At 39.9% G+C, this 27,862-nt stretch overlaps 1 protein-coding gene and 1 pseudogene across 1 annotated transcript; one reads left to right on the forward strand and one right to left on the reverse strand.

The window, feature by feature from the left end:
- Positions 1 to 5,009: 5,009 nt before the first annotated feature.
- LOC140856704 (B3 domain-containing protein Os03g0212300-like) lies at positions 5,010 to 7,494 on the forward strand (annotated as a pseudogene).
- Positions 7,495 to 8,063: 569 nt separating this feature from the next.
- On the reverse strand, positions 8,064 to 27,682 carry LOC140850934 (uncharacterized). Its single transcript, XM_073244546.1, has 6 exons — positions 27,531 to 27,682; positions 26,957 to 27,049; positions 26,811 to 26,883; positions 24,123 to 24,188; positions 8,378 to 8,509; positions 8,064 to 8,244 (listed from the first exon to the last, which is right to left on the reverse strand). The coding sequence occupies exons 1-5, from the start codon at positions 27,671 to 27,673 to the stop codon at positions 8,447 to 8,449; spliced, it is 438 nt and encodes a 145-aa protein (XP_073100647.1). The 5' UTR covers positions 27,674 to 27,682; the 3' UTR covers positions 8,064 to 8,244; positions 8,378 to 8,446.
- Positions 27,683 to 27,862: the final 180 nt, after the last annotated feature.

Consider the following 27,862-nt stretch of genomic DNA (forward strand, 5'->3'; position numbering starts at 1 on the left):
CATGTTGATGACTCCGGCCGTCGGCTGATTGTTCGCCGCTTCTTCAGTCGGCTGGGGTCGTCGATCGGCAACTGGTTGGGTCGCGGACCCTTCCGAAATTTGCCGAGATACCCCCGGCGGATGAGAGCTTCGATCTCATCCTTCAGCTGGATGCACCGCTCGATGTCGTGGCCGTGACTTCGGTTGAAATCGGCAGTACTTCCGACGTCGAGGCCTTTTGCCTTCAGAGGCAGAGGCCGTCGTAGGTATTCTTCCCCTCGATCTCCATTAGGATCTGCGCACGAGGAGCGGAGAGAGGAGTGTAGGAGTCATACCTGGGGCGCACCGGCCTCGGAGTCTGTTGCCGGGGTGACTTTTGGATTCGTCGGGTGGCGAGACCCGACTATCGGTCGGGGGCCTACTTGGTTTCGGCGGGCTCCCGACCTTTTCTCCGCTTCTCTTCTCGGGCCTCTGGGCTCGGCCAAGCGTCGGTCGGACGCTCCTGTCCGCGCGCATATACTTGTACGCGCGCTCCAGTAGCTCGGCGTATGTCCGGGGAGGGTCTTGTCCAGAGAATAGGTGAATCGGGACGCCCTCAGGCCCGCTTCATGGCTGAGACAGTCATGTCTTCGTTGAGGTCCCGGACCTCAAGCGTGGCCGCGTTGAATCGTGCCATGAAGTATCGGAGCGTCTCATTTTTCCCTTGCTTGAGGGAGAAAAGGCTATCCGACGTTCGCGGCGGCTTTGGCTGGTGCTGAAATGGGCTACGAACGAGTGCTCGAGCTGCCCGAAGGAGTGGATACTTTCCGATCGGAGGCCGGAGTACCAGGCCCTGCAGCCTTGCGGAGCGTAGCGGGGAAGCCGATGCAAAAAAGAGCGTCGGTTGCCCCTTGAATCGTCATGAGAGCTTTATTAGCCCTCGAGGTGGTCGACTGGGTCGGTGAGCCGTACGGCTCACGGCGGCATTTTGAACCGACTGGGAATCGGCTCGTCGAGGATCAGTCGGGAGAGGGGTTGGGCGGTTTGGAAGTCGACGTCGTTCGAAATTCTGGCCGTCCATCTGCAACTGAGCGAGTCGGCGGTCGATCTCCTCGAACCGGCGCTCGTAGTTGTCCGCTCGTCGGTGCTGGAGACCCCGGGAGTGGAGTCTCCGAAAGATTCTGAGAGAGAGGCCGACGGCGTGTGCGGTCGTTTCTCCTTCCTTGCCCGTTCCAACGGGAAGGAGAGGGCCGCTGGACCGTCGGTCGTCGCGCCATGGTCGTCCCCCGTCTTCTCCGTGGGAGCGCTGTTGGGGGCGCTCGCATGGAGGCGACGGGGATCGGCGCGGTCGTCGGCGGCTGCTCCTGGGGGCATCGGGCGGGCCACCGGTGCTGTTGGAGACTCTTGACTGCGTCCGTCAGTACGGTCATCTGCCGTACGATGGCTACAATCTGTGCCTCCGTGGTCACCACGGGGTGTGGAGAGCTGGACTCTGCCGCCGGCGGTGGCGGGGAGGCCTCTTCCGACGGGAAGAGCGCCTTGCCGATCCGGGATTCTCGATCGTTGAGCTCTTGTCTTTGTCATGCTGTCCCCTACCTGGCGCGCCAATCTGTTGCGGCCAATCATCTCGTCGCCCGATCGCCGAGGGGCGCGCACCTGCAAAAACGAGAAGTCCGCACTGACCGGAGGCGGCTCCGGCGGGGACCTCCGACGGTCAAGTCAGAGAGGTGACTGGGCAACAGTGAAATGAAGACAGAGAGCTCGATCGAGAGAGAGGAAGGGAGAGAGGAGCGAGCCTGTGGTTCCAAGTCGAGAAATGGGAGCGATGGAGCGGATCCCTTGCACTGTTGCCTTCCTCGATTTATATAGTGGAGCACGGTATGGCGCCGTCATTAATGGCGCAGACAAGTGAGGAACTGTCAACTCACTGTAGACTGTCAGAGCCACCGTGAAGTGTCATGTCGCCGTGTGGCCGTCCAATCACCAGGGTTGACAATACCCTCGGCGGGACAATGCCCTAGATAGCCATGCCGCATGTCGCTGTCAGAGCTGACAAGTCTGGCGGCTGTACGGCGATTGGAGGAGTCGTCCGACTCTAAGTCGGTGGCCAGCTGAGTGGCATCGGGCCCCTCCGATGGTCGGAGAGTCTTACGCGAGTCGGCCATCAGACCTCTGGGCTCAGTCGGTCGTGAGCCGATAATTAGCCGGTGATGGCATCCGTCAGTCGGTCGCTCGACCGTCGGTCGGTCCGGCCGTCGGTGGTCGGTCGGGCCGTCAGTCGGTCGGTCCTTCCGACAGTCGGTCGGTCGTCGGTCCGGTCGTCGGTCGGTCGGTCGGGCCGTCAGTCGGTCGATGGGTATTCCCCAACAGATGATATGCTAGTTGTCTATGTCGAATCTGAAGTTAAGACTAACTTGAACCACTGAGTTTTAAACTTTGAGAGAATATAATGTGTTGTATTAGGTTTACAATGAGGAACGCATATCTAATGGTAGCTAAGGACTCCTACTAGGTTTATTCTAGATTAAGCTATATTCTCGTTTAAATAACATGACTAGGATTCTCTCTCTCTCTCTTCTCTCTCTCTCTCTCATATCTAATGGTAGCTAAGGACTCCTACTAGGTTATTCTAGATTAAGCTATATTCTCGTTTAAATAACATGACTAGGATTCTCTCTCTCTCTCTCTCTCTCTCTCTCTCTCTCTCTCTCTCTCTCCAGGTGCTTGTGGATCGAAAGAGCATGGTGGCCTCAAGGAGGGAACATGGGTTTTGATCCTGATTTAATTAGGGAGGGCATCCAACTTCAATAGGGGTGGGGTGGGAGGCCAATTGCTTATGTGTTTGCATGGATTATTGAAAGTGTGAAATGGTTGCTCATATTTCTGACTAAATTATTCCTAAAATATTCATCTTTTTGTGATCTACTCAATTATCAACACTTAGGCTTGCTTAAGAGTTTTTTTTTTTTTTTAAATGTCCAACTAAAGCCCACATTATTTTCTTGTGGAAGTAAGTAACAGTAGTATCTATATTTGTATGTGTATGCATGTATATACATACCTACATCCATCCCTGCAAAAGATTGATATTATAAGGGAAAATGGTCACAAACCTATAACATTTCTAGTTTTTAAGGAATATTCAGGGATCCTTAAATGAAAACCATGTTTCAATGAAAACTATGTATGTGTATGCATGTACATACATACATACATACATACATCCATGCAAGATTGATATTGTAAAAGAGAAAATGGTCAGAAACCTATAACACCTTTAGTTTTTAATAAAATATTCAGGGATCCTTAAATGAAAACAATGTTTCAATAAACATATTATACCTGCCAACCAATTAGCTAAGGATCCCTTGAACATAAATTTCAAATGAATCGGTTATATCATTTTTCCCATGTTAATGACCGAATCAAGTGGTACCTTGCCTTATCACCAATTTAAGCAGGTGATTCTTTGCTGCCATGACTGACTAGTCTGAGAAAACATGGACCATGTTAGAATCTAGCTGATCATGGTTTTTATTGGATCGGTCACTAAACCAGCCAAAATGGGTGTAATTGAGCTAATTAAGATAAAGTGAGCCGAGCATTATTTAAGCTTTTAGCTTGAGTGATAATCTAGCTCAGCTCAAGTTCAGTTTAGTTTATTTTGAACCAAGGACTAAGTTTCTGCCAAACAAGAGCTATACAATAATGGCTTGGTGTGTCAAAAAAAACCACCGTAGTGCAAGTCTCCATCAGGTTTTAAGGAGATGTTTTTGAGTTGATAATCTGTTTTCTTGAACATGTGGTGACAATGTCACCATCATCTTCATTAAAAAGATACATGTTAAGAGTAACAAAGAGGAGGAGCATCGAAGGTAGAGTGGATCATGGGCCGGATTTAGACATGATAAATTTAAATATTAAATAGGCTCGGCCAGAAGCCCGTGTGTAAAAATGAATATGGTTTATGTCCAAGGTCTAACTCATGATCAGCGCGAGTCCTGGGTACATTCCTTGGCGGCACCACCATGGCCCAATGCTTACAAGTCACGATCCAAAAGAAGGTATTTGGCCCATTGGCGGCCCAAAGGACAGCAAACAAGTTAAGAGCACCTAACCTAGATACTTGAACTTGATTGTATAGGTATCAGACAACAAGGGTAATGAGTGGCATATTATTCATCAACTGGTGTTTAAGCTTGATAAAATCAAACAAGTGTGAGCAGGTAATTGTCAAGGTGGACCTGTTTATAAATCAAGTCAGCCTGAAAGCTGAGCCCATAAGGTATTGAATGGCCCGCTCAATTGGATGCCTGGATGTTCCTTCAAGCTCCAATTCATTTTTCAGAACAAAAGGCTATAAGCAAAGCTTAAAGGGAACATGCTGGAGTTTAGTAAGTCTCTAACACAATGGCACCGCGATCTGTATTAAAAGATCAATGTCAGAAAATTTCTAAAATGATTTCAATAGCCTCATCATAAAATTTAAGAGGGAGCCGGACTTTGAAATAGGAATGGAGCCATTATGGAAATCTATCTTCGTTCAAATTACAGAGAAAAATAGAAATATTCTAATCTTTCAAAATCTCCTCTATTATTTTTCAATATTTAAAATTTATTCTGATTTTAATCATGAATTAAATATATTAAAAATATAATCATTTTGATTATATATCCATCTATTTTAATTTTTGATTTTGATTGCAAATTAAATACATTATAAAATTATATTCCATCTAAATGCACAATTGAGATTGTATTTTTTTTTCATCAGCTTTGATTATTTCTAATCTCATTTATCATATAGAGTCTATAGTATATTATCAAAAAATTATTGATAAAATTATTCTATCATGTATACCGTTACTATCCATAAGAAATCAGTATATCATCCCAAAGCAAATATTTTTTATTTAAATAAAAAAATTATCATCTAGTAAATATAAAACACTTGACAGTGAAATTTTTTCCGGATGGAACTCGTGACCAATAATTTCTCGCCGTGTGTTGTACAAATAATAATAATAATAATAATTTCTCACTGCGTGGTGATGAACTACGAAAACCACAAGTGGTGGCCAGCTGGTTTCGAGATCCGTGATGATGATCTTACTCTGCTTGAAGATGTGACTAATTACTGTTCGCACGAGTAAAAACTTTGTCCTATTCACGATGTGACGTGGCGAGCCCATCCCTCGAAGAAATGAATTTGTCGGGGGCCAAAAAAAAATCAACGGATCTAATTCTAGATGGGTAGTGTAAAATATTCTCTCTTTTTCCCGGATATGCTTTCAGTAACCTCCATTCTCTCAGTTCACCATTCCTTGCTCTCTCCCATTCTCCACCCATCTACCTACTACTACTACGCAGATGCCAATAAGAAGCCGAAGCAAGAGGGTCAGAATGGAACGCAGTTCTTTAAGATCCTGCTCCCGGTTTCCTTGACAGACTTGTATGTCTTCTCTTCCCACCTCACTTACCATTTTCTATTCAACTCTCTCCTTTCGTGATTTGGTAACGAGAGGAAGGAAGCTTGCTTTAGGTTGTTCATGGGAACCTAAACTGCTCGAATGAAAAGCTTAATCCACTATTCTCCACGCACTGATGGTCCGATGCTACGGGTTGTTTCTGTTGGTTCCCCACACCTGTACTCCTTGATGCTTTTCTTGGCTTGTTCTGAGAAAAGCGAGATGGCCGAAATGATAAGTTTTATATGCACCTACTTGACGATTTCCGAGTCTTTCCTTCTCATACTGCTGCTCTAGCCTTGGTAGATTAAAATTTCTGTCTTGGTACAAGGGTTGCATTTTAGTGCCTTGGTTTAGGGGCACCTTAACATTATATGTAAGCATTTTGATGTATCACAGGTCCATTAGCTTTTGCTAATGACTCTATACATCAAAGAGGCATGCTCTTCATTGCACGTTATTTTTATACATTTAAATCCCTAATAAAATTTGAGACATACCTCATGGTAAACGTAAAACACTATAGAAATAAGCTCCATTTTCTTGGCTGAACAGTATTTTCGAGAGACTTCCTTCAAAAAGTATTTTCGAGATACTTGACGATGAAACAATTTGTCTCTTCTGCAGCATATACCTCACGATTTTATCAGATATTCATCAGGAAGAAGGTCGAGAAGGCCGATACTGCAGTCTTGAGGAGCCCTCTGGGCAAATCATGGCATGTAAAGTTCATGGAAATTTTAAGGACATGTACTTTGGAGAGGGCTGGCAGATTTTGCTGTAGACATGATTTAAGTGTGGGATTCCTCTTGGTATTCAAGTATAAAGGCAACATGGAATTTAAAGTCACCATATTTGATCTGATGCCTGCGAGAAAGAGTACAATCCCTTCACGCAAAGTATGGTTTATCAGCAAGTTAATTATTAATTTTATATTTCCAGTTCATAACTCGTAACATTTTTTCTTTTCTTTGCTCATTGGCATGTATGAATGTGGTTGGAGTACATATTCGCAGCTGTAGTTCGGATATTGATAGGAGACCAATCCGGTTCTTCCGAGCAGTTGGTTGCTGAGCACAAGAAGTTTATAGCGTACTTGAACAGACAAGTGGCGATCAGAGATTTCAAACCTGTGAAGAAAGTGTACGAAACTAGAAGCTGTTGCTCACTTGGACCACATTTCAAGCCATCATAAAGCATTATAATCTTAAGTTAAAACCTACATGGTAAGTGGTATCATTTCCTCATTTTTATAATAATTTCTGGAACCTGGCTCTGCAACAGTGTTAGGTTACTGGAAGTATTGTCTTATCATGGATGAGCCAGAAGTTGAGTTCTACCGATGAGTGGTGGAACTCATCGGCTACGTTTCTATAATTTTTTAAATCTAATCTGGTACAATTGTATCAGAATTAATGTCAGCCAGTGGCATAGCAACCGTATTGGCTTCATGAGCATCACAATTCTGCCATGCGTATGGGCTTTTTATTTTTTATTTTTTCCGCTATGTCAACTTGACTAATTTTTGAATGGGAACAGAATGTTCCGACTATATTTCAAGCATCCTATAGCCTCTCAAGCAAGCGTCAGGTGATCCTGAGAGATCCACAATGGCAGCTGTGGCCAGTGAGACTTTATCACAGAAGGCGGAACACCATGGTCCAGACTCATTTTGGTTCTGGTTGGCGGGAGTTTCACATGTACAACAATCTGAAAGAAGGCGACACCTGCATCTTTGAGATTATACCAGAAGACCAAATGACATCATGCATGTCCACATATTCAGAAAATGACGGATGCCAAGGCAACTGCTTTGTAACATATGTTTTATCTTATTTTCGGTTGAGTAGAAGATGTGTTATATATCTAATGAAAGATAATTACTATGAAAACATATATATATATATATATATATATATATATATATATATATAATGCAAAAAAACCATTAGCAACCAAGTGAAAAATTGCTGAATGTGTCAGTTTATCAAGATGGTGTAGGCCGTTGGTGGTTGTAAAACGTGTTCAATTACCATTTTCACTAGGATTTAGGAGCTTGGTAAAATTTGGAAAGCCACCCTTATTTATACGCAATAATCTATGTGCCCCTTCCATCCAAACCAAAAAAAAGAGGGGGGGAATTTTGGAAACATAATGTATTGCATTTGCTTTGTTAATTATGGAGAAGAATCTCTGTTTCTCTGTTCCACCACATTAGTCCAAGATTGGATCATAACATAAGCAGCAGCTGGTCTACGGGTACCAAATTTTTTTTTCAAGCACTATTATATGCAAGGCAATTGATTCACTCACCAGGCTTATATGACTGCAGTCGCGCCTTGGCCTGACATGCTCCCGAAGTAATGTAGATTGGTGCCTTTTGTCGCTTCTTTGGTCAAAGTGGACTCTTGGTGTGAACTGTAAACCCTACATACGAGGAAGACCCGAATCCACCAGTCTCTTGGCCTGACAAGTCGAGCAGGTGCTGTAGGTAGATTCGCATAAGCCATCATTTCGCGAACATTGATACAGAATTCTACCGTCTCTCCTCTTAGAACTGCCAAACAATTTTCCTAGAAATTAATTGTATAAAAATCTACAAAAATATGCAATAAACCAAGAGTACGGCATTACTGTAAATCATATGGATAATTCTCAGCTGATATGTAGGAGCAGCAGTACGGAGCACTTCCTCGCCCAATAACACCATGTCAACTAACAATACGGGAGAATATGAGGAAAAAAACGTTTGACCCATCTCCATTTCCTCCTCGCATGAGTTGTACACTATAGCACACCAGATGCTGAATAACTGAACCTATAATGTACCTCGTACAAATTATTTACATGAAAATTTTAGAAGTTACGGGAAAGGGATGAAATTTTGTTAAGTTTCCAATCAACTACAAGTCTTTTAATCCAAGAAATAGAAATTTGAACTGAATAATCACCTATGAGTTTACAGGTTTGTCATTCAACCTGTGAAAGGGATCTTGTTTGCTGAGGACAACAACTTTGCTTTAGTGAGCAAAGTAACCTTTAATTAGGTTCCTGTATATGAGAATGGCCATGATACACTCCACCTGAAAGAGGAAGAAACAAACAGATTTTCTTCACATAAAAAGAAGTGCTGAAACTGAAGATTAGAACAGAAGGATTAAGGTGGACATTGCCATCAACAAAATTACATCATCGACATCCATGTCCATTTCTAGCCATTTCAATGCTTTTACCATTGTTGCCCAGCTATGCAACCCAAGAGGGGGGGGTGAATTGGGTTTCTAAAAATTTTAAGCCCAACAAACAACTTATGAAGAACAAACAATGGCTTTAAATCAATATTAATTATCTAAAGTAGTATTGCAAGGATATAATAAAGAAATAAGATAAAGCGATAAAGCACACCACAAACACAAGGATTTATAGTGGTTCGGTGCTAACCTTGCACCTACATCCACTCCCCAAGATCCCACTTGGGAATTTCAATCCACTATCCTTTGTATTCAACCCGAATACAAAACGTCGGAAACTCCGACACTAGCTATCCCAAGCTAGAATACAAGACGTCGGAAACTCCGACCCTAGCTATCCCAAGCTAGAACACTTGTTTCCCGGATACAAGCAAACCCAAAACACTCCGATTTCAGGTTCGGATCAACCTTTCCTTGTTTTGGAAATCCTCCAAAAACAAGAGCAAAAACTCACAAAGAGTAAGAATATTTAGAGCACAGATGAATACAAAAACAGCTCCTTAAATGAGCAAATATAACAATAAAAGCTTTACTCAAATGAAGAACCCCTTTTTCAGATTTTCTCAAGATGAATGAACGGTTGAACGCTTGAGAAGAGGTTGATTGTTGATTGAAGATCTCTTGAAAGCTTTGAACGATCTCTAGATCAAGGTTGAAACGATAGGCGTGAAGAATTCTCTCCTTGAAAGATCTTTCTTTTCTCTTTCACAATCTCTCTGGTATATTGTGGATCCTCTCTCTTTTTCTCTATGGATATTTCGTTGATCTCAGGCTTTTTCTTGCAAATTTTGGATCCTCTCTTCTGTTCTTCTCTTTTTCCTCTCTTTTTCTCTTCTCATTTGATTTCACGTTTGATCCGCTATTTAATCTGCAATTTCTTTCATCATTTAAAGCATTTTGTAGCATTAGAAGCAAGAGAAAACAATTTAGGCAGATAAAGAGCCGTTAGAGGATTTTTAGGAAGCATAAATGGCAATTAAAACGGGCAAAAAAATAGCCGTTGCTGACATTTCCCGTCGCAGGGGTCGACTCATGAGTCGACTCATGCTTCAGGAGTCGACTCATGAGTCGACTTCTGTTGCAACAGCCAGAAAATGAGTTTCTGCAACTTTTGGCCTAAAACTGCAGGGGTCGACTCATGGGGGTCGACTCATGCCTGGGGGTCGACTCATGAGGGTCGACTCACAGGGTGTGCCAATCAGCTCATTGCCATGAGTTGACTCACGGGTTGACTCATGATTTTCAAACATGCATAACTTTCAAAATACAAGTCCAAAATCAATGAAATTTTCACCATTGGATCACAAATCTTTTGTTCTACCAAATGATACTATCAAATCAGGATTTTAGCAAAATTATGATTTTGCCCTTGAAGAGCATAAGGACTTTTTCAATTGTTTGTATCCCTTCAATCTGCTTTGTAATCATCAAAATCAATCTAGGAGCAACAATCTCCCCCTTTTTGATGATGACAAAACATATGAACAAAAATATTTATGTTAATGCATTAATTTCAAAAGAATCCATTATGGGTGTATATGCTTGAAAAGAGTATGATTCTTTTGGCATGTAATATAAATGCAAAAATAGTTTGTCCATTTTCTTAAAGATTTGAAAAGGGTATTAGATCATTTTGAGTTCAAGATATTTCAGAGCAAGAGAAGATAAATAACTTTTTCTATGTATCAGAGCAAAAATATTTTTACAATGATATCAGAAAAGATTTTATAATGTATCAGAGCAAGAAAATTTTTAATGTATCAGAGAAAATTTCATACAGTATCCGAGCAAATGTTATATATTTTAGAGAAACCTTCACACTGTATCGGATCAAATGTTATCATGTATCAGATCAAGTTGAAAGAAATTGTAGGATGAATCAGAGTAAAACAAATTTCTTATTGATGTCTCAAGATGAGTAAAATTTCAAAAGCAAGTTTAAATATCAGAGCATATATATAAAAAATACTTATTTGCATTGTACTCATGATTTTGCTTTTGATGGATTAAAGTTCTGTCTGATACCAAATTTCTCTGTCTGATACCAAATTTCGATACCAAAATTTCTCAAAGTTTTGTTTAATCTTTCAATCCTTGTTTTTGTCTAATTTCTCCAATATTTGTTTAATTTCTTCAATATTTGTTTTAATTTAATTTCTCCCCCTTTTTCTCATAATTTAGGGTTTTGCTTTTTGTCTAATTTCAATTTTTGTTTAATTTTAATTTCTCCCCCTTTTTGACATCATCAAACATAGTTAACTCTTTCTTTTCCTTTTCTGAAAATATTCTTTAATTTCTTCCTCTTTAGAGTTTTTCACAGATGTTTGCTCCCCCTTAATATAGCAATTATCAATAGCAAACAACAACAAGGAGAAGATAATATTTCAACAGATGTATCGGAGATTGAAATATAACCAAAATATAATCATTACAAAGAGGTAGAAATATAGGTAAAAGATGATTCCATTAATATCATAATTGTTTCAAAAAATTCAACCAGCTAAATGGCCCCAAGGTATAGATCTTAGAACAAGATACTAACTCCTAAGATCTAGATAAGTCAATGATCAGAGTCATCAGATATAGTATGAGAAGATGATGGATCAGAAGTGCGTCCTCTACCCCGTCTGCCTCTGCCACGAGTAGGAGAACGAGATGAACTGGGAGGCTGAGAACGCTGAGATACTAGGGCTGATATCATGAGTCTGATAGAATCAAGTACGTTCAGTGCTCTGGAAACAGATTGAAGTAGAGCAGTGAACTGGGTGGTAGCATGCTCACTCTATCCTCTGATCTCTTTCCTCAGTAGCTCATATCCACCTTCTAGTGCTCCTCTGAGCCTGCCAGCCTCTGCAGTGAGGTCTGTGACCTCAATGGTAGACTCCTGTGGCTGGGGATGGGCCAAGCAAGGACTTGCCCCTGCAAGTCAAGAACTCTGCCAGTAAGTCTCCAGACTGTATCCTCAAGCTGCTGTATCCTGACGGACTGATCTGAAATCATCTGAAATATAGTGGAGATGTGGGGAGTAATGGTCTGATCAGAAGAAGTAGCTCCAGGTGCAAAAGAAGTACTACTCCACTGGCTAGACAACAAAGAAGCCACACGCTGAGATATATGCTCGATCTGATCGTCAGCCAGTCTGAACTCTGAATGAGGTGCTCTGCTCTCTGGCTGATACACTGGTGTGGGCATCCTAGTAAACTCAGAAGGGCCAGCCTCAGTATCATGAATGAACTGGGTATCTGGTGAAGCTGCCCTGAAATCATGTACAGGAGAAGATGGACCTTCTTCTTCTACTCTGCCTTCAGTTCTGTCTTCAGCTCTTTCCTCAGCTCTCTCCTCAGCTCTTTCTTCAGAGCCCTTGATCCAACCACCAACAGTCTTTGTAATTCCCATTCGGTGTAGGCTGTGTTGGTTGAAAGTGTCCACATGTGAGAGCTTGGTAGGTGTCTCCCCCTCACAGCTAACTCCAAACCTCCTAAAAACTCTAGTAAGGGCCATACCATAAGGCAAGTGTGCCTTGGATCTGTTCAAAGTTTCTCTCATGGCCTCTATCATAAGTGTAGGGAGGTTTAGGGGGGTCTGAGTGATAATATGAAACATGACACATACATCTCTGCCAGATAGTAAGTCATGTCTACCACTCCTAGGAAAGAATAGTTTTGTCACAATCTGATGCAGGACCCTCATCTCAATGGACAGTAGCTTTGCTTCCAATTTGTTTAAACTTCCTGAAAAATCTTCTCCTAAGATAATTCTGATCCCTTCTTCTTTAATTGGGAGTTCCATATATGAGTATCCTTCACTAGGCAACTGAAGTATCTCTCCCAATATCCTAGAATCCAAACAGATGTCAATCTCCTTTACAGTTGATGTCACAGACCCGTTTCCATAATTTAGGTTCTGGTAGAACTCTCTGACTAGATCAACATAGGTGACTTCCTTAAGAGAGCAATAAAGTTCCCATCCTTGATTTTTGATCTTGGTAGCAAAAGTAAAGCCTTCTTTCTCAAAGAACCGAAAATCTATATTTTTTCGGTTTCTACTTTTCTATCAGAAAGAAGATTTACACTGGGGCTTATGGAGGGTTGAGAGGGACCTTGAGCAGGTACTGAAACTGGATTGGGAACAGTGGAAGACTGAGCATGCCTTTTCTTTCGGACAATTTCCTCAGGCTCTCGGATTGATTTCCTTCTTTGGGGAAGTTTCATCTTTGGAGCCATATCCAATAAGGTAGCAGACAAGAAGACTTGAATTCAGTGGAGGAGGGATCACAAAAGAGTAAAGAAGAATTTTGGTGGAGAAAAGAAGTGGATTTTGAATGAACAGTGAAGTTCTAGGGCACGTTCTACCCGCGCCTAATACTGCGAGAAAGCACAGAAAAATCCTTTTCAAGGAGGCGATTTTTGGTGGAGAGGAGGAGGAAGAATTGCCTCAGAATTGATCCTTGGATTTGGAGCAAAAAGAGTTGGAGAGGACGGCTTTCGGAAGGAAGACGACGAGAAGATGAGTCGTCTCATAAACAAGGTTTCCCGTTTTAAAAACAATGAACCCGATGGAAGTTGGTGGGATTTACAAGTTTGCCATTGAGTCGACTCATGGGGGTCGACTCATGAAGTTCAGAAAATCAGGAAAAATGCAAATAAATTCCAGAAAAATTCAAAATTTTGGGAGAAAGAATTTTGCTCAATGATAAGTTTTTAGAGTGATAAACCTGAGCTTTTGGGACCAGGATAGATGTTGAAAATTGAGCTCTAAGAGTTTTTGACATCTATTCTTTGGAAATTGAGAAATTTCAGACAAATGGATCTAGAATTCCTAGATTTCTCCTAATTTCACAGAATCTTTCCTCACTAAGGGCCTTTGTAAAGATATCAGCTAATTGATTTTCAGTGCAAACATATTCAAGAATTATATTTTTGTTTTGAACATGTTCTCTTATAAAATGATGTCTTATCTCAATATGTTTAGATCTTGAGTGTTGTATTGGATTTTTAGATAGATTTATAGCACTTATATTATCACATTTTATTGGTGTTTCATTAAGTTTGATTCCAAAATCTTCGAGTTGTTGCTTAATCCACAAGATTTGAGCACAACAACTTCCGGCTGCAATGTATTCGGCCTCAGCCGTAGACAGTGCCACCGAATTTTGTTTCTTGCTAAACCATGAGATTAGGTTAACTCCAAGAAATTGGCAAGTTCCACTTGTGCTTTTTCTATCTAATTTACATCCAGCAAAATCAGCATCAGAATATCCTAACAAATTAATTTGTGAGTCCTTAGAGTACCATAACCCTATAGTTTGTGTACCATTTAAGTATCTAAGGATTCTTTTAACAGCATTCAAATGAGATTCCTTAGGATTAGATTGATATCTTGCACATAAGCAAACACTAAACATGATATCAGGCCTACTTGCAGTTAAATATAATAATGAGCCAATCATACCTCTATAGTATTTTAAGTCTACGCTTTTACCTTCATCATCCTTGTCAAGCTTACATGAGGGACTCATTGGTGTGCCAATTGGTTTGCAGTTCTCCATTCCAAATCTTTTGAGTAGTTCCTTGGTGTACTTGCTTTGGGTGATGGAGATTCCCTCTTTTGATTGTTTGATTTGGAGTCCGAGGAAGAAGGTGAGTTCTCCCATCATGCTCATCTCGAACTCTCCCTGCATAAGCTTAGCAAAGTCTTGACAAAGGGATTCATTAGTAGACCCAAAAATTATGTCATCAACATAAATTTGTATAATTAGCATATCATTTTGGTTTCTTTTAATAAATAGAGTTGTATCCACATTGCCTCTTGAGAAACCATTATTTAGTAGAAATTTGCTTAGCCTTTCATACCATGCTCTAGGTGCTTGTTTTAGACCATATAAAGCTTTATTTAATCTAAAGACATGATTGGGAAAAGCATGATTTTCAAATCCAGGGGGTTGTTCTACATATACTTCTTCAGAAATATATCCATTTAAAAATGCACTTTTAACATCCATTTGAAATAGTTTGAATTTCATAAAGCAAGCATAAGCAAGTAGAAGTCTAATGGCTTCTAATCTAGCAACAGGTGCAAAGGTTTCATCAAAATCAATTCCTTCTTCTTGATTATATCCCTTAGCAACCAGTCTTGCTTTATTTCTAATTACATTTCCATGCTCATCTAATTTGTTTCTAAAGACCCATTTTGTGCCAATTATTGAATAATCTTTAGGTCTTTTCACTAAGGTCCAAACATTATTTCTTTCAAATTGACTGAGTTCTTCTTGCATAGCATTAATCCAGTTATGATCATTTTCAGCTTCTTCAAAAGTTTTAGGTTCAAGTTGAGATACAAAAGCACAATGATTAAGTACATCTCTAAGTGAAGAACGTGTTTTTACCCCATGCATAGGATCACCGATAATTAATTCCTTAGGGTGGTTGTGAACATACCTCCATTCCTTGGGTAAGTCATTTGTACCTTGAGGTTGTTTTTGAATTTCTTCACCTTTCTCATTTTGTTCATCTTCTTGATCCTTGTCTTCTGGAGTTGCTGAATCTTTCAGAGTGATCTCCTTCATACCTTCTATTAGTGGATCTGCATCATCAATACCCTCATTCTTCCTTGAAGGAAGATCGTTAGATTCATCAAAGACAACATGTATGGACTCCTCAACTACTAAGGTTCTTTTGTTGAACACTCTAAATGCTTTACTAGTGGAGGAGTAACCTAGAAGGATTGCTTCATCTGATTTTGCATCAAATTTACTAAGTTTTTCTTTGCCATTATTTAATACAAAACATCGGCAACCAAAAACATGAAAATAGGCAATATTTGGTTTTCTTCCTTTCCAAAGTTCATAGGGGGTTTTCTTTAAAAATTGTCTTATTAAAGCACGATTTAAAATGTAACATGCTGTGTTAATAGCTTCTGCCCAAAAATATTTTGGAAGGTTGCTTTCACAGAGCATGGTACGGGCCATTTCTTCTAAGGTTCTATTTTTCCTTTCAACTACCCCATTTTGTTGGGGTGTCCTAGGAGCAAAGAAGTTGTGGCCAATTCCATTTTCATCACAAAAATTTTCAAAGTCATGATTTTCAAATTCTGTTCCATGATCACTTCTAATATTTTGAATTGAAAACCCTTTTTCATTAGTGACTTTTCGATGAAATTTCGTGAAAATTTGAAAAGTTTCATTTTTGTGAGCTAAAAAGAAAACCCAAGTAAAACGAGAGTAATCATCAATTATTACAAATCCATATCGTTTTCCTCCTAGACTAGTGGTTTTAGTTGGTCCAAATAAATCCATATGTAAGAGCTCTAAAGGTCTAGAAGTTGAAATAGTGTTTTTGGATTTAAATGATATTCTAGTTTGTTTACCTAATTGGCATGCATCACAAATTCTATCCTTTTCAAAATTTAATTTTGGCAAACCGAGAACTAAATCCTTTTTGATTAATTTTGAAAGAGAATGCATGCTAATATGTGCAAGTCTACGATGCCACAGCCAACTAGTCTCATTTATTTTAGCATTTAAGGAAACTAGGCATTGCATGTCTAATTTAGTTAAATCATTCAAGTCTACCATATAAACATTGCCATGCCTATGTCCTATAAATTTAATGCCATCGTTAATAGGACTCGTCACAATGCATACAGATGATTCAAAACTTACTTTATACCCTTTATCACAGAATTGACTAATGCTAAGTAAGTTATGCTTTAAACCTTTAACAAGTAAAACATTCTCAATGTATTTGGAGGGAGTGATACCAATGTTACCTATCCCGATGATCTTTCCTTTGCCATTATCTCCAAAGGTGACCATCCCTCCATCCTTAGCATCAAACGTGATGAATTGTGATTCATCACCAGTCATGTGTCTCGAGCATCCGCTGTCAAGATACCATTTCCTGTTTCCTTCTTGGGATGCTAGACACACCTGCAAGCACAGATCAAGTTTCTGTCTTAGGTACCCAAGCTTTCTTGGGTCCTTTCAGGTTAGTCAGAATGGTTCCTTTTGGAACCCATATTTTCTTTGTGTTTGCATATTTGTTAATAAGACATGTGTATGATTTATGTCCTATTCTTCCACATTTAAAACAAGTAATATTTGTAGGCTTTTTGCTTGAATAATTTGCATAAATATCCTTCAAAAATTTTTGTTTCTTCAGGGGTTTATAACCAAGTCCAGCCTTATCATATATAGCTTTCTGATTATCAAGGATCATATTTAGCTTGTTTGAACTTAAGGTGAACTTATCTACTATAGATTTCAGTCTGTTAATTTCATCCTTAAAGTTTTGATTTTCTTGAATCAATGTGAATTTTTCAATTGAAAGAATTTCAGCTTGTTTCACTAAGGACTGATTTTTCAATTTCAGCTCTTTGTTTTTCTTCCCTAGTTTCTTTAATTCATCAATTGAATCATAGAAAGCTTCATGCAATTCTTCAAAAGTAAATTCACTAGTGGATTCAGAAGTTACCTCATTTTCATGTGCCATCAGGCACAGATTGGCTTGTTCGGTTGAGGTTTCCTCGTCGGAGCTTGAGTCATCACTCGCACTCCAGGTCGCCATCATTGCCTTCTTTTTGAATTTCTTTGGACCTTTCTTCAATTGAGGACATTCGGATCTGAAATGTCCTGGCTTCTTGCACTCGTAGCATATAGGGGTTTGATCTTTCTCCTTTTCTATGCTTTGATCCCCTTTTGTAAATTTCTTTCTCATCCCCTGTTTCCTTTTTCTTAGAAACTTCTTGAATTTCCGGGTGATGAGAGCCATCTCCTCATCCTGATCTTCATCTTCAGAGTCATCTGTTTCATAATCAGGTGAAGTTGTGGATTTGAGGGCAATGGTTCTTTTCTTTTTGATTTCATCCTCTTGATGTTGCATCATGCTAAGTTCATGAGTCATCAAGGATCCAAGAAGCTCTTCTAGAGGTAGAGTGTTCAAGTCCTTTGCTTCTTGGATGGCAGTCACCTTGGCTTCCCAAGTTCTTGGCAGTGACCTGAGAATCTTCCTTACAAGTTCACTGTTAGTATAAGATTTGCCAAGACTCTTTAAACCATTGATTATATCAGTAAAACGAGTAAACATAGCAGTTATGGACTCATCATGCTCTATTTTGAACAATTCATATTTATGTACAAGCATGTTTATTTTAGACTCTTTTACTTGATTTGTTCCCTCATGGGTGACTTCTAACCTATTCCATATTTCTTTAGCAGATGCACAAGTAGAAATGCGATTAAATTCACTAGCATCTAGTGCACAATAAAGAACATTCATAGCTTTGGCATTTAATTGTGCCAATTTCTTGTCAACCTCATCCCATTCTTTCTCGGGTTTGGTTGACTCCTCACCATCTATAATCTTGGTGGGTGTGTGAGGACCATTCACTATGATACTCCACATATCATAGTCGAGTGCTTGTATGAAAATCTTCATCCGAGCTTTCCAATAGGTGTAATTAGACCCATTGAAAAGTGGAGGTCGGTTTGTTGATTGCCCCTCAGCTAGAGAAGTTCCAACATGGGTTGCCATAGATCTTTGGCTCTTTGATTGTTAGATCAAAGAAGGGCTAGAGCACTGGCTCTGATACCACTTGTTGCCCAGCTATGCAACCCAAGAGGGGGGGTGAATTGGGTTTCTAAAAATTTTAAGCCCAACAAACAACTTATGAAGAACAAAACAATGGCTTTAAATCAATATTAATTATCTAAAGTAGTATTGCAAGGATATAATAAAGAAATAAGATAAAGCGATAAAGCACACCACAAACACAAGGATTTATAGTGGTTCGGTGCTAACCTTGCACCTACATCCACTCCCCAAGATCCCACTTGGGAATTTCAATCCACTATCCTTTGTATTCAACCCGAATACAAAACGTCGGAAACTCCGACACTAGCTATCCCAAGCTAGAATACAAGACGTCGGAAACTCCGACCCTAGCTATCCCAAGCTAGAACACTTGTTTCCCGGGTACAAGCAAACCCAAAACACTCCGATTTCAGGTTCGGATCAACCTTTCCTTGTTTTGAAAATCCTCCAAAAACAAGAGCAAAAACTCACAAAGAGTAAGAATATTTAGAGCACAGATGAATACAAAAACAGCTCCTTAAATGAGCAAATATAACAATAAAAGCTTTACTCAAATGAAGAACCCCTTTTTCAGATTTTCTCAAGATGAATGAACGGTTGAACGCTTGAGAAGAGGTTGATTGTTGATTGAAGATCTCTTGAAAGCTTTGAACGATCTCTAGATCAAGGTTGAAACGATAGGCGTGAAGAATTCTCTCCTTGAAAGATCTTTCTTTTCTCTTTCACAATCTCTCTGGTATATTGTGGATCCTCTCTCTTTTTCTCTATGGATATTTCGTTGATCTCAGGCTTTTTCTTGCAAATTTCGGATCCTCTCTTCTGTTCTTCTCTTTTTCCTCTCTTTTTTCTCTTCTCATTTGATTTCACGTTTGATCCGCTATTTAATCTGCAATTTCTTTCATCATTTAAAGCATTTTGTAGCATTAGAAGCAAGAGAAAACAATTTAGGCAGATAAAGAGCCGTTAGAGGATTTTTAGGAAGCATAAATGGCAATTAAAACGGGCAAAAAAATAGCCGTTGCTGACATTTCCCGTCGCAGGGGTCGACTCATGAGTCGACTCATGCTTCAGGAGTCGACTCATGAGTCGACTTCTGTTGCAACAGCCAGAAAATGAGTTTCTGCAACTTTTGGCCTAAAACTGCAGGGGTCGACTCATGGGGGTCGACTCATGCCTGGGGGTCGACTCATGAGGGTCGACTCACAGGGTGTGCCAATCAGCTCATTGCCATGAGTTGACTCACGGGTTGACTCATGATTTTCAAACATGCATAACTTTCAAAATACAAGTCCAAAATCAATGAAATTTTCACCATTGGATCACAAATCTTTTGTTCTACCAAATGATACTATCAAATCAGGATTTTAGCAAAATTACGATTTTGCCCTTGAAGAGCATAAGGACTTTTTCAATTGTTTGTATCCCTTCAATCTGCTTTGTAATCATCAAAATCAATCTAGGAGCAACAACCATCATTTCCAGTTTCACCTGATGTGCTTTGCTAGGGTCCTTTTGTTTTTGAATGATAAAAATGGCCAAGAGAAATCACAAAGTAGGATTCGAACAAAGCTGGTAGAAGACTTGGTTATTTGGTACGTCTATAAAACTCACATCGTTCTGGCAAATCTTGGGTAAACTTGGAGCTCCAGCTTCTTCAAAACTAGGTAAACACCTGATTTCAAGAATCTAATGGTCCTGAAGCATCAGAAATGGAAATCTTAAATGTTGCTTTATTTGTAGTGGGAAGGGAACATACTGGTCTTCATGCTCTCACAGGGCTTGCCTAAGAAGTCTGAAATCTCCCCTTTTAAGTACCTTTACAACATCTCCATACTGAAAAAGTAAATATATCGCCCCTAAATAAGTAAAACCTTACGAAATGACAAAATTTATAAATACCCAAGGTCAAGTTTGGAATTTGAAAGAACAAATCCCAAATTACAAGATCATTTGCTGCCATGCAGAGAGCCCATGCCTTCTTGGCAGGCCAGAGTGGGACCCTTTAAGCTCATTTAGAATCAATACCGCTTCCAATAATCCACACTAGTCTGGTTGGAAACACGGCTTGTTTAGGCTCTTACATAAGGAGACTTTTGGAGTCTCACATAAAACATTATTCAATTCAGCTTTAAGAAAATCTATTTTGCATATATTTGTGATTCTCATCCATTTTCACTCTCCCAGCAATCCATTATCATCAGGTAGAACCACATTATCTAACTGAACACGATATGATGATAAAAAACAGTTGCCATATAGAAGAAAAAGATGTAAGAGGAAATCACTAAATTTGTACATAGAAAACATGGAAACTTGAGGAGGGAACAAAGGCACCGAACCACTGAATGGATATTCCATGGATTAGACGTCAGCAACCTGCTCCTTAAAAGAAATAATTATGTCCAGAACCTAGACAAATACTGACATTGCCAAACCTGTACAAACTAGTATAAATGCCTATGTACTGAAGGTGGTTGGAAAGACAAACACCTGGGTGAGTACTACCAACTGAATAAGCAGGAAATGGTGAAATTATTGTTTGTGGGTCCTTGTATAAATTATTGTCAAGAAGTGCACCTTGAATACAACTTAAACGAGATTCAAAACATGTCTGAAAGGAAACCATCCAGTAAAAAGGTAAATTCCAGAAAACATTATTCTCAGAAACTTAAATTAGACAGTGACTTCTTAACAAAATCTAACATGGTAAATGCTTTCATACAATAGTATAAGATAAGGCGTGTGGATGATAGAATCACGTTCTGATCTTGAATAGAATAATGTTTCATGTGGGATTTGCAGATCTTTGAAATTCATTGGTAAAGTTCAATAGAATATTATGTTGTTAAAATCCAACCTAAAAGCTTAAGTTAGTAAGTGGATGGGCCCACGAGCATACAAGCACCACTAAAGTCCTTGACCTATCGAATGTAGGACTATTCCTCAGCAACCCCTCTCACGTATAGAGCTCGAGGGATGAAACCCTAGATGGATGTAACCCAAAGCAAGGGGTGACACATAGATTGGTAATTGGAAGCATGGAGATATTGGTAGGTAAGAAGGATCGTGGGCTCTGACGCCATGTTAAAGTCCAATTCAAAAACTTAAGCTAATAGGTGGATGGGCCCATGAGTACATAAGCACTACTACAGTCCTCAACCTATCCAAATGTGGGACTACTCCTCAACATATGCAACTAATATTCTGCTTAGAATCAAGCAACAATGAAAGCATAAAGTGACCTAGACTGCTAAAACAGTTTGCTACCTCTTGGACAGGCAAAAGCCTCAAAGTCAGACCAAGACAAGGCTACCCATCCAGCTAATTACTAAAGCACAGGTAATGATATATCAAGAGAAGACCCATCGAAAGACCTCTTGGAGCCTCCACTGGGTAGGTTGGGCATGGTTATCTGGATGGAATTTGGGAAAATGGTAGTAGCAAAAAGGCATCCTGGGGACTCAGTATATCATCCATGAGCAAGCTATGTATGTACGTACATATCTATGCATATACATATAAAAAGCTATTAGCTTTTACTAAGTTTTGGGCAAAAAGATCAGTTTCAGATGAAACCAGCAGAACTGGCCTGAAATTGAATCAAAATGGACCGAAACTATCAAAACTTAAGCAGTTTGAGGCAGTGAAACTTCACCCTTGGCTAATCATGTCTGGCAAGCTTCTTGACATGTGCCTTAACCTATCACCAATAAATCAGAATTTTTTTATTAAGTTAAGAGGTCGTTGCATCATAGGATAGATTGTCATTTCGGTTACAAGATAGTTGCAATTCCAGTCTGCATTCAGTCTTATAAAAATTTCACTATAACCATATAACGCCAATATTTCAGTTTGTTATCATTGCTTATATTACTCTAGCCAGAATAAGAAGACCCAATATGTCACTGTCCAGCTTTATATGTATAGGTGATGCTATATTTATTTATTAGATTAAATCAATCAAACAAGGTGGAAAAAAAAATGATACAAGTGAAACTAACACAAGCATTTCTCTATAAACTTGAAAATTTTTGAGAATAGGCTCACTCACCTGAAAAAAGGGAAAAGAGCCTTTACCACCTTTGGAACATTAATCTTAAGAGTACATATAGACATCTCAAACAGTAATTAGAAAAGTTATCTAGGATGATTTTAGTCCTTAAACACAACTAGACTGTGGTAAGGAAAAAAAAAAAGATTTCAAGCTTTCACGATTCAAAGTCTTCTCCAAACACAACCAGATTCCTCATTTAATAGAGGGAAGATTTGGACAATGAAAGATCATACCTTGACCAGATTATACTTCTCGAGACACCACATTTTAGGCAAGATACCTATTGAAAGCTTTACAGGAATGAGATACTTCGAATCATCCTATTTCCAGTAAATAAGACAAATTAGTTTATGAATTTGACAAAATATATATAGGTATTAAAGCTTCTTGCTACACAGTCACGGAACTTACAGATATGCTTGATCAAAGATGATATTCTTACTTCTACAATGACATACGCACTTGAAGATGGCACAGAATATGTCACCTGGTATGACAGATACACCTTATGTTAGCTTCGCTCCAAGGATTGCAATGCATTAGGGCATACATTAGTTTCTCATTAGCCTGTCCTATCACAGAAGGAAAAAAATGTGCCTTGTCTTAACCACTTCTACAGAATGATTACTTCCAAAGATAATACCAATGGCAAAATATAGATGTAGGCTAATCTTGGACTGAGAACATAAGATGGCACATATAGTGCTCACACTGACTATATAAGTGCCTTAAATGTTACACCATGCATGCACCCACAAAGATATGTACATGCATATATGCACATACACACACATATATGTGTGTGTGCATTTAATGTTCGAATCATGCATGCACTGAGAGATATAAATATATACATGCACACATTTATGCATGCACCTATGAACTAAAAATTTATAGAGATACCTGAAAAGAGGAAGAAGAAAAAGACATTGAATAAACTATATACAAAGACAACTGTTTCCGAGGCTTGCAGTACCGATGCATACTATATCATGCTAGTACCGAAGCAATACTCAGCAGAAGGGCATACAGAGTCACTGAACCAACCACCATACTGGCATATTAACACTGCACAACATGGTATCCATACAAGGTCTGCTACCAAGATTACGAACCTTGATTAATTTCATCTTCCGTACTGACATGAACAATAAGGATGCCAATTACAACACAAGCTTCTCTCACATGCAATGGTCACAGCTATTCATTTTTCGACCCAACGTTAGCACAGGCATACAAGCTTCCTCTCATGCACATTGCACATCATACAAACAGCTAAAAATCTTAATTTAGTTTAAATACCACGGATACATTTTGCTTAGGGTCATAACATTCATGTTAAAAATCCTATTCCACGATTTTGGTTGTAAAAGCAATAAAGGAAATGGAATGTGAACAAAAGAGAAAAGAGTTAAAGTTTAAACTTAGAGCTAGAATATTTTCATTAAGGACATCCAAGCGGCTTGCATAATACATGTAGGTGGACGAACTACTGAGATAAAATTGAATTTTTTGAGAGCAGCAATTTGAGGTCAAAAGCAACTAAACTTAAACAGCAAAAAAATATTATAAAATGACTCTATCTGACCTTGTCTCTAGCTCAAAATTCCTGAAATTTAAATATTCGAGCAGTTTCAATACTTCTTATGACACCATGACAAACTGTGCCAAGCTGCTGACTTTCAAAAATTAGCATGGAATTAATGCACATGTGCATGCACAAATGCACACAAGCAATGTCCAAAAGAATAGAACCAGAATAAAGACTCAGACAGAAAGCTAAGTATATACAGGAAACAACCTTAAAGTATATTTTGAATAATTGGCAGGTCACATATAAAGCTCCAACATGTTTGGGGTCTTCACCCTGACAAGGCCAACCAAGATCAATACACTAAACAAAGTAAAGGAACATAAAGATCAAACTATGAACAGACAGAAACTCGTGAAGACCAAAGAGTAGAGAAGCTGAAATTTGATGATCATAATTAAAATAACAAAGAATGCTGTCAAAATCAATGCATGGATGCATCCATCTTCACAAGCAACCATGAAGAAGTAAATTAAAAAGCAATGGATCATAGGAGATGAAATAATTAACATGTAAGTGTTCATGAAGACAAAAATGATCAAGGGGCTATCTAATTTAAAAAAATAAAAATAAACATATGAAGGTGTCCATCAAGCAAGAAAGTCACTTGCAAGATAAATTCATTGATCCAAGATGCATCTTTAACATTAATCAGATTTGGTTAGTTCTGAATTGCAGAAATAAGGATACTTTTCTTTCCTTCCTTCTTTACATGAAAGAAATTACTTCTGCTGCTTCTTCAAACAAGCCCACCGCCCCGCACATCCCCTCCGCCCCACCCCCAAATTTTTTTTCTTTCTCTCCGTCTTCCTTTCCTCCAACCTCCTTGTTTTCAGTTTTTTTTTTAAAATCTTAGGCTAACAACTTTCAGACAGTGCTAGATCATCACCTCTACTAATTGTTCCACTCCTGTTAGTAGTTTACCAAAAAAAGAATATGAAGATCTAAGATCTAGGCATGCAACAATTCAGAGTTTAGCCCTATGAAACACATCCAGGGCTCAGATTGTTACCTAGACACCCTTCCCCCTTCCTCTCAAGTATATGACCCTTGGAAAAAATATGACCCCACAGAAGAAGGATATTGATTAGGTTCCTTCCATATGCAGAACTTCACAGAAGGAAAGAATTGAAGTATCATAAATTTCTTATTGAAAAGCTTGCAACCTCTTAAACCTATGCCATTGTGCACTTCCCAATTATTTTATTAAGCCCATACCTACGTTAAGCCTTGTAAGTGAAGAAAAAGAGCAAATGTGATTGTTGCGTCAAGGCTCCGGAGGAGCTAATGTGGCCGAAGGCGGAGGGTGATATGGACACTAAGACACCGGCAGGACCTGTAAAAGAAGCCTGCTCGCACTAGAGGTGGGGCCTTCGACAGAGGCCCTTTCGATGATTAAGTCAACCGGAGCTTGAGCACGGATAGAGAGAGAGTATGGGAGCTAGTGATAACTCGGATTGGCTTACTAAAGCTTACCCTCAGGATCCCTTTATTACCTTCTTATATAGAGAGGTGCCGGAGTTTGATATGCTTAGGCTGTAAGCCATCAGATTTGAGCCTATAGATGGCTAGTCGTGAGTTCTTGTTATACTCACATGGCCACGTTCTGAGAGTTTATTAGGAGATTCCAATAGATTGTCCATATATCTCAATGAGTCGTGGATTGGTGTCGACCCGTGGCCGAGGCGCCGTTCTGATCAGATCCGTGTGGGCATGGACTGTGGGATCTTGTCTTTAGTGATCGGTGGAATCCCGACCTGGAGGTCAGTATCGGTCGTGGGCTTCATTCCTACTGATGATGAAATGTTGATCCGGAGGTCGAAAAAATCCCAACCCAGGGGTCGGCTAGAAGTTGACCTAGAGGTCGGCAAGCATCCGAGCAAGTGTGGTCATTCCGCCTTGGCTTCCTTTGACAGATCTGATGGCACTCATTCTCATCGGCTCGGGATTTCCGAGGAACAGTCTCGAGATCCATGGTTGAGGTGGCACGACCCCACAACAATGATACTACTTCATGTCAACTCCAAAGTAAACTTACCAATTAAAAGATTAACATAGGAAACTTATCCTAGGCTATGTATAAATCAGTCAAGTACATCGCCCTAACCAAGTCAAAATAAATTTGCCTTGAGTATGGGTCTCTATAGGGTTCGCCAAACTGGACAATGAATAAGTATTATCCTTGATCTTGCCAAGCCTGATCCTCATCATCGCAATGAGACATTGCAACCATTTTATGTTCAACTCCCATCTCTTCCAAAGGAAGATAAGAATTCACTTTGATCCATTGATGCCCTCTTAATTGCTGCCATTCCACTTGAGTTCCCGCAATGACAAATGAGACGGATTTGCTGGCCAACCAACCTATCAATCACTTTACTGAAATCGTGACACTTCCCTCTTGCACGTGTGCCTCATGTGAAATACCTGAAACTAAAGTCCCGCTGGAGCCCAAGAAAGTTCGGAGAGAATCAAATACGAGAGATTTATATACTACAAGCTCTCTAGTTTCAGCAGATCTTAAAGACATTTCTGGAGGGTTGAAGCAATCTCATAAGAGAGGTAGCAAAACTCCTCTCTGATCTATGATATGGAGGACTTCTCGTCTAACATCTCCAAGTAATTCGATCACGTAAATAAGTAATTAAAGAATGTGCTAGCAAAAGCAATTATTTTATCCATGCGACAACAATTATACTGTCAATTCAATGGATGCAACAATTATTACTATTATTACTGTTATTATTATTATTATTACCATTACTATTACTGCTATTATTACTAGTAGTAGTATTATTGTTGTTCTTATTATTATCTCTATTACTATTCCAGAAAGAAGTTCGAAATCCAGATAAATGGGATTGCAGAACCATCAGCAAGAGTCCCGAAGACCTTCACCTCCATCCGGAAGGAGCTGGCCCCCCTGCAGCTTCTCCAGATTCTTCCCACTCGACGACAGCTCTCTGTCATCCTGAAACAAAAGAACCCAAAATCCATAAACTACAAGTAATCACAAAAGCGAAAGCAACAATCAAAGCACGCACCCTCTCGACAAGAACCCGCATCTCGTGAGCCACTGTATGCATCGGTTCCATCGTCTACCCGTGTCGCACTTCCAAAATTCCTGCAGAAACGCACTGAAACTCCCACATCAATCAGTGATCTGGATAATAAAATCCGCCTTCGGAAAAAAAGACAGCATCGAGATTGCTAGAAGTAAAAGAAGAAAAGAGCGAGAGAGAGCACTTTGCGGCCTTCTCGAAGGCAACGTAAGCGTCGATCTCGGTAGCTCTGAAGGCATCGGAAATGAGGGATAAGGATCTCTCGGAGCAGGGAGTAGATAAGGATCTGCTCGAGTCTTGTTGTTCAGGAACCAATTTTAGCTCTTAATTGGAAGAGAGCCATTACTAGTACACAAGGAGGGTTAAGATATGGGGGGGGAGGGGAGAGAGGAAGGGGGAAAGGGAGACTTGGAAGACACTGAGGGCGTTGGCGAGGGAGAGGAGGCGGAGGGAGTTGGAGGAGACGGCGAGGAGGGACTTCAGGGCGGAGCAGTGCTGGGAGGAGACGGCGTCCAAGAAGCGAGAAAGATAGTCGGTGATGCGGCGGTGGGCTCACGTGTAGTGCCATGGGCGGGCAGACGGACGAATAGCCGTCGCTCTTGCTGTGGTGGCGGTGTTGGATGCGGAGGCGAGCTGGCTCCTATTCCACGCGATATCCGAAGACTCGTGGAGGGCCCCATCTCCGTGGGCATCAAACATGTCTATCGTAAGACGAATATTATTGTAGACCGGACAGCCAATTATGTGACCCAGCACTCAGAAGAGATCATGTAGATTAACATTTTTTTATTTTATTTTTGTCTTTTTTGGAAACTCTTTTTTCTGATTATTTTGGCTGTATTCGTTTTGTACAAATACTCTGCCATATCAAAAAAAAAAAAAAGGCAA

This window comes from Elaeis guineensis, chromosome 1 (assembly GCF_000442705.2).
Source record: "Elaeis guineensis isolate ETL-2024a chromosome 1, EG11, whole genome shotgun sequence".
NCBI classification, from domain to species: domain Eukaryota; kingdom Viridiplantae; phylum Streptophyta; class Magnoliopsida; order Arecales; family Arecaceae; genus Elaeis; species Elaeis guineensis.

Coding starts and splice junctions, on each gene's coding strand:
- LOC140850934 (XM_073244546.1), bottom strand. CDS start 27,673: ATGTTTGATGCCCACGGAGATGGGGCCCTCCACGAGTCTTCGGATATC. Junction 27,050..27,530: donor GCCCGCCCATGGCACTACAC/GTGAGCCCACCG, acceptor TGGGAGTTTCAG/TGCGTTTCTGCAGGAATTTT. Junction 24,189..26,810: donor CCAGCTCCTTCCGGATGGAG/GTGAAGGTCTTC, acceptor TGGCCTTGTCAG/GGTGAAGACCCCAAACATGT.